Raw genomic sequence first — 7,922 nt, forward strand, 5'->3', positions numbered from 1 at the left:
TATCGCTATATGTACACTTTTGACATTTTCTCATTTAAGACTTATGAAGCTCATTGAGATGCAAAGAATAAAGGGAATCTAAAATCTAAAACATATGGAGTTATTTAACCCTTTCTTGATTCCTGCATAATCCCATGTGTTCATTCAGTTTAATGTCTTCAGTGAGAATCACACAATGTAAATAATAATGAAATAAAGGAAAAGCCAAACCATAAAGTCTTTTCAAAATTTTGACTGGTACTTCATTGTGACTAGTAAAAACAAAGTGACTTGTAACTTTTGAAAATGATGATCAACATGAAATAAAATAAAATATCTTACAGCCATAAAGAAAACATACAGTTAGGGTGATTTGCAACGGTTCACTTTCCAGAACCAGTTTTATTTCACAGACTTCTTCGCAGATGCTAAACATGCAACAACCCACAAAAAAGCAAAGTCCTGAAACAAAATTTTCCTTTTTTTTCTGACAGCTAAAACTTAAAAGCTTCTTCAGTCGTAAAAGAAAGGTGCATTGGTCATTGTGATCTGTCGAACAAGTCCTTTACACCTTATTGGGTTTCAAGTGCATGGCTGACACTTTAATACTGCGAATGGACTTGTTCACACACAGGGTTTCTACAGTTGGCAGCAAGTCAAATGTTTCAATGCCGTTTTTTATGCCCAAATACGAAATTTAAATGCCATAAATGCAAAAACTCTCAGCATATTTTCTTTTGTTAGATTTGTTAACATTAATTCAAACAGAGGAATTAAATACAAAACCAAATTGGGTACAAGGGGCAACATTTGAGCGAATTATTGTGTAAAATTGTATTTTTAAATATGTCATTGAGCAGGTTTTGTCTCAAAGGAAAAAATATATTTTCTAATTTGGATCGAATGCTAGTTTGAATTCGATCTAATGCTTTTAATGACTTTTAAGGCCCCGCTGAAACCCTGTACACATTTCTTTTATATTGTTAATTTATGGAACAATGAAAATAAAGACCCTAAACTGCATGTTAAGATCATAGTGTAAACATTTAAAGTAATCCAGGATCAATTTCTCTTTCTTGCCTTAACAAATGACAAATACCAAATATACTTTTTCTGGCAACTTAGGGAACTGTTACAGAACAGAAAACGCAAAATGTCACCAGCTTCAATCTAAAGCAAGATACAGAGAAATATCCAAACCTAAAAGTGAACATAAAACATCCAGAAGTCCAATAAAACAGTATCCTATGAATTTCACATCAATGGCATTCTATATTCATCTCGTTTTTTTGACATTCAAGCGTTTTGTGCAACACTTTTTTGAAAGCACCGTTGTATTTCATTTTCACATACACAGAAGCGACACGTGACTTGTTCCTGGACTGTCACAAAGAGATTGGTTTCCTTTTTCCTGTATTCCCCTATGAGCTATTAGCCTCGTCTTGCACAAATACTGTTAATAAATATTTCAGGATTGCGTGGCGCTTGGCAAGTCGTTGGCAACAAGTTAAAAACCTCCCATCGTTACAAACACCCAGTGAAGTCTTTACATTCAACATAAAGTCACTGCTCATCAGTAGCTCGCTGTTCGCCATAATCCTAACAGGTTTATTGATTTGTGAGAGAAACATTTAATCCCCCCATAGGACAATAATGCAGGAGGAAGGCTGATATTGGACAGTGCAGTCTGAATTCACGTGTCGCTTCTGTACACACTGTATCGCCCATACTGTCAGTCTCTATCTTCTCCTTGAATGGCTCTTGTCCCTGCTGTTGCTGTGTCTCCTGTAATGCCGGCTGTAGGAAGGGCTTCGAGACCTGTTCCGGCGCCTGTAGCTCCTCCCACCGCCGCTGCTGCTTCTGCTCCTGTCCCGACTCGAGCTGCTGCAGCTGCTATGGCTCCGTCCCCTCTGCCGGCTGTGGCTGCTCCGCATCCTCCTGCTGCTGCCATGGGGACTGGAGCTTTTCCTCCTCCTGCCTCCGTGTCGACTGGAGCTTCTCCTCTGGCGGCTAAGGCTCTTTCTCCTCCTCCCATCTCGATTATAGGGACTGCTTCCTCGATGTGGAGGCGCTCGAACTTTTGCTTTTTCTTTGCTATATCTACCCCTCACTGTATCATCTTTATTCCTTTCTCTGCTTTTGTCTTCCCGGACTTTCTTAACCTCAATATTTTGCACCACCCCTGATGTCTCTGCCTTTACCCCGTTAACTCTGCTCAGGACTCCCATTATGAGTTCATCAGCACCGCCCACCTCCTCTTCAGCTTGTTCTTGAGCGCCCGGAGACTTTTTATCACTGCTTTTCTTGAGCAGGTTACAGAGCAGTTTGTCCCTCAGCTCCTTCTCTCTGCGCTGAAGCTCTAGCGCTCGTTCCTTCTCCACCTCCACGCGGCGAAGCTCCTCTTCCTGGCGCAGTCTGCAGGCCTCCAGCTGCTTAAGTCGAGCCAACTCCTCCTCCTGCCGGGCCTCCTCCTGCCGCCGCTGCTCCTCACGCACCGCTCGCTCCTTCTCAAGCTGCTGCTGCTTCTGGGCCTTTGAGAAGAGAGAGAAACAGGATTTTATGATAGACCCTTTTGCTGCTTACATCATCAGTGACATCAGCTGGAGGCAGGAAGTGATCAAGAGAAATAAGATTAAACTAAAACTAGCGATTATAAGTGCAACTAAAAAAATGTGGTCCTGTTGCGGCTTAAGGTGCAAGAACAAGAGGAATGACAATTGAAATGATAAAATAATATTTCGGAAACTCAACAGAGAGTTACTGAACATACTTATTTATCAGGCCCAGTAGCCAAAAATGCTGTAGTACCTACTGCTATAAAAGTAATATTTACCAAAATCGGTACTTCCGGTTTAGCGGAGATAAATGCTAACGGCAGCTACGCTAACCCCGGAAGTACCGACTTTAGTAAATAATACTTTTTTAGCAGTAGGTGCGGCATTTTTGGCTAATGAGTCTGAGAAATAAGTAGGTTCAGTCACTCCCCGTTGAGTTTCAGAAACATTGATTGTTGTATTAAAGAGTTTTTAATGCTTTTTTTCTCGCATATAAGCCGGTATGCTAGGACCCGGAAGCGGAAGTCGTGACGTCGCACTTAACAAACGTATAGAGATATACAATATAATAATATAATCACTAATCTATAAAGCTGTACTTCAGTACTTTTACTTGGATACCATCCAGTGGCTCTTGGTAATCGTTATCTTATCAAATCAATGTAACAGCTCCATACAAAGCCAGATATCATGTAGGGTTTGACAGGAACAACACATGATGACAGCTTCATTTGCCGCCAGTCTTTGATAATCAATCACCGAACAATTAAGACAGTTTTAGTCATTTGCATAATTGCTCACAAATTACTGCGCCACCTGTTTACTAAGCCCCCTGCCCAGACTGAATCATTTCTCTAACGTGGCACCCCTTCATACTTGGACAGGATACGGTCTGTTGTCTCTTTTCCAGTGCTGCCCATGTTTTTATAACGTCTTCCCGAGTTTGAGCTTGATTTATGTCTTACCTTTGCTCTTGCCAGCAGTTCTGCGATCAGCCTGATGGACTCCAGGTTTCTCTGGGCGAGCAGAAGTCTCCTCTCCTCCATCGCGATCTTCATCTGAAGTTTCTTCTGTTCTTCTACCTGTTGTTTTTTCACTTTTTTCAGGTTCTTGCGCTCCTCTCTTTCCTTCAGTTTTTGCTCTCGTTTACGGAGCCTCTCCTCCTTCCTCCTCTCCTTCTCCTCTTCCTCCTGCTCCTTCTGCTTCCTAAAAATTGGACAATAACTATTAAAACTTATCCAAACTGTGCTGATTTTTTGATGGGGTGGTCATCACGTGTGGCATGTGACAACAACATAAACAACACTCTGGCACAAACCCTTAAATTATGTCTCATTTGCCAAAACACGTATTTTGCTCCATGTTCTAACTTTGCAGTGATGTGTTGCTGGTTGGACTGAAATAAGAGATTGTGTACTCACACTGCTACCAATTCCCAAGAAAGAAAACTAATGGAGATTTTAAAAAAACAAAACACTCAGCCCTCACATTTAGTATGTTAGGTATTCAGACTGTACAGTGTGTTACAAAGACGCAGCTGGTTAAAAGAGTTGCACCATGTTTTTTTTTGTTTTTTTTAATGACCTATGTTAATCTCTATACAATTCTTTCAAAGCATACTGTACCTTTCCTCCTCTTTCCTGCGCTCTTCTTCTTCTTTCTCCCTGCGTTTCTGCTCCTCTCTTTGTTTCTCCAGCTCCTGCAGCTTCTGTCTCTCAAGGTTTCTCTTTTTTATGGCGGTATCACTCAGGTGCTTGCTGGTGTCAAAGGTCACCTAGAATAAGAATGGAAAAAAAAAAAAAAATGATTTTACGCAAACAAAGCTAGAGTTTTTATTGCAGTCCCTGGATGAGATTAAGATTTCAACTTGTACTGATAATGCAGTAAATAAAATTAAATAAAAGTGGTAGGACTTCATTATAGAGATTCATAATCCCTCCCTTTTTGCATCAAACATGACAGATTTTCAATATAACATTTTGGTATATGAAACCAAAACAGTCCATGTTTCAGTATCTAAAATAGGTTCTAGTGAAAATGTTTAATTTGGGACAAACCATTTTTAAAAAATAATTATTTGAACACTATACAAATGTTATTTACTACTACTTTACTACTACTAATGTATAAATTATAAACATTTAGAGCTTGAGGATATAGTAGAGGTTTGTCTTCAATTACTTTGGTCAGATAAGATTTACGGATTAGAAGGCCCCCCTCTGTTTTTATCTTGGAAACAGTGATGCTGCAGCTTTAATTCCTATTACACCAAGAGCTCCTAAACCTGTTCAGTCTCAAAGCTAAACGCTGTACAAGAGCTCACAAGCATAAGAAATTATAAACGTCTATGTAAATTGCTAATAATAACAAGTCTTAGTATGATAAAAACATCAGTCATAAAAATAATGTACCTTAATGTTGCAGGCCACAGCTTTTCCATCTTCTCCCTTCAACATCAGTTTCATGCTCCGTAGTGTGTCCATAGCTTTAGTGAAACCGCCGTACTCCACAAACTGGACATAGGCCTCAAAGTTAAGGTGCCCACCAAAACTAAACGTACTGAAGTTTTTATCCATCATCTCTTCTCTGTATGGGTCCAACATGGGGATGTCGACTTTCCTTATCTACAACACAGAACATGTCATTTAGTCACATTTGTTACTTTGGCAAAGGTAAAAGTGTGTTTGAGGATTACCTTTCCAAATGTCTCAAATACTACAATAAGAACCTCCTCAGAGGGTCTATCTGGAAACTGGCTGTCCTTCTGACTGAACCAGCGACACGGCAGGCCCTCCAGGTGAATGGTATCAGGCCTTTCTCCGGGCAACGTCTCATTCATATCTTTAGCGTCACGGAAAAACGAGTCCCAGTCGTGACGTGTGGGACAGTCCACTTTGTTTTCCACAGCTCGGACCTAGAAACACATAAATTAGGATGTGATTTCAAAGTCTGCTTCTGTTGTGCAATTGTGCAAGACACCTCACCCTCCAGTGTCTGTATACAAGGGTGTCTTATGTTTTAGTGCAAATGCGGGTCAACAGATACAAATTGGCTGATGAATTCTGCGTGGCATGTGCCTAATAGTGTCCTTCAACATGCTACTGCTCCCACTCAAACTCATTTATTTTATTTATATCCTTTATTTAACCAGGAGAGTCTAATAACAAAAAACTATGCTTAATCCCCGCCTTGAACCTCCAGTTCAACCCAAATCTAAAAGCTTCTTGACCTGAGAAGCCTGTTTAACCGCTCATTTGAAAGCCAAGACCGAAGCTCTTTCCTTATTTTTGTTGTAACGTGGTTGTCATTTGCGTCATGTTTTCATCACTTTTTTTGTCAACAACAAACGTGACAGAAATGTGGCAAAAACCCTACAAAAAGTAATGAAAAATGTCAAAAACTACTAAAACTTTACAACAAAAACAAGGCAGAATAAGTGAGTTTTGTAGGCCTTAGTATTGGATAACATTAAATCGTTATTTATCATACTGGGTTAGGCTGTAAAGTCGTACTATCTCTGTCATAGCCTTGACTGTGGTGCTCAGGCGCCCACTCTCAGCCACTGAATGTTTGCTTGCGTATCAGTATGATGCTCTGGGAGGGCATTTATCCCTTTTCTGTGGAAGCATAGACAGACTTGAATGGTAGGACTAGCGCAATGTCTCAAGTTCAGGTCTCCGGGTCCCGTCCCGATGGTGAATAAACTTCTCCTGTATAAGACATCCAGACTGCTGCCTATTTTTCATCTATCCCCTCGAACACCATTGTTAATTCTCTAACACTTAGCTTTCAAATGAGCCGTTGCACTGGCCTATAGGCTGTAAACTCTCAGGTCAAGAAGCTTTCAGATGTGGGTAAAACCAGAGAAAATGTGCTCGGTTACGGCGGGGGTTAAAAAGTATATATTTCCATGGACTTTCTATTTGTTTGCTAGAAATAATTGTAAAGGAAAAAAATAATAAAGGACATATAATCCAAGACAATCCAATGACACACATCTCCACCAAGTGACTAATTCACGAAAATGTAAACGTATTATAATTATCTTTGCCTCAGATTTTGCTGAAATTAAGAGTTTCAGTCATACACAAACGATGCCTGCAAACTCATGAATGCTTACTTCCATCACGCACTGAACTTTTTGCTTCTTAAAACTAATCCTCACCTTCAAAACATCAGTAAATCCGCTCAGTTTGATGGTCTTCCCGTCCAGGCGTGTCAACAAGTTCTTCACCACCGTTTTGTTCTCCACCTCGCCCTCAAACCGTATATAGTCCATGGTGCTTTTGGAGATCCTCAGGACTGAGAACTGCTCCGGGGCGACCATGGACTTCACCCTCTCCATCACCTCCCAGTTGGAGATGCTCTTCCCCGGCAGCTTGAGTTGAGGCAGGGCGACACTGACGGTCATCTTGGCGATAGGTTTGAGGTACAGGCTGTAGTCGGCGGACAGGCACACGGCCTCTGAAGTGTCGTGGACTATTGTAGTGGTCATTGTTGACGAAGGGGGCGTCTTTAGGACAGAAAAGTAAGAGAATGTTAGCAAAAGCTTTCAGCTAGTATTCACCACCAGTCAAAGCGCAAACAACACATATAAAGCCTTGGCAACTTTTACAACATGTGTCCCTTTTGTAACCAGCATCATTGTTGTTTAGCTACGTTGCCAGGTAATGTTAGCTCTCATGTAAGCGCAACACGGCAGGATTTGTGTTTTAGTAAAGCATGGCCCTCACGCAAAATGAGTAAAATATCAACCAAAATAAATGTATATCTCTTTAAAATCTATCTACTTCACTAACTCAAACCAAATCATGAAAATATCTTACATGGAAAAAAAAAACTGCTCCCCAAAAAAGCGAAGAAGCTAGCTCGGAGGTTAGCTCGTCGCAGCCTGTGCGTTCAGTGAGACTCAATGAAGCATTGAAATGTACGCAGCTCGTAAGGAAATAAAGCACACACTTAACAAGCACTCACTTCGCATTGAAAGTCTCTAAAAAAATCCTTAATATCGATATAAGTGAGGGTTGTCTGGCTTTAGTTGTTAAAGGCAAAACATCGCAACTGCAGCTACTTCCGTTTTCAAGGAAGTGCACTTTGACCTCAAAACCAAAGGGATTTGTAAACAGCGACACCGTGTGGAAATAAAGCAGGCCTGCTTCATTATAAAAAATACATAAAAAATATTATATGAAGCTTTGCAGTATCTATCTATCTATCTATCTACCATATTTTATTACACCTTTCATTACTTTCCACACAGATCTTAAGTCATTTGTTTTTCTGCAATTTGTGAATCGGACTTTAAAAAAACAAAGTGAAACCTCAATGGAACTCTTCTACATTGGATTTCTTTTTTCTTCTTCTTTTGTACATTAATAAATTCCATGC

At 40.3% G+C, this 7,922-nt stretch overlaps 1 protein-coding gene across 1 annotated transcript; it reads right to left on the bottom strand.

Annotated features, from left to right (window-relative positions):
* Positions 1 to 936: 936 nt before the first annotated feature.
* akap17a (A kinase (PRKA) anchor protein 17A) lies at positions 937 to 7,075 on the bottom strand. The gene is made up of 6 exons (XM_079563421.1): positions 6,700 to 7,075; positions 5,230 to 5,448; positions 4,946 to 5,158; positions 4,160 to 4,308; positions 3,500 to 3,740; positions 937 to 2,510 (listed from the first exon to the last, which is right to left on the bottom strand). The coding sequence occupies exons 1-6, from the start codon at positions 7,027 to 7,029 to the stop codon at positions 1,719 to 1,721; spliced, it is 1,944 nt and encodes a 647-aa protein (XP_079419547.1). The 5' UTR covers positions 7,030 to 7,075; the 3' UTR covers positions 937 to 1,718.
* Positions 7,076 to 7,922: the final 847 nt, after the last annotated feature.

The sequence above is a fragment of the Gobius niger genome (genome assembly GCF_951799975.1).
Source record: "Gobius niger genome assembly, chromosome: 9".
Taxonomy (NCBI): domain Eukaryota; kingdom Metazoa; phylum Chordata; class Actinopteri; order Gobiiformes; family Gobiidae; genus Gobius; species Gobius niger.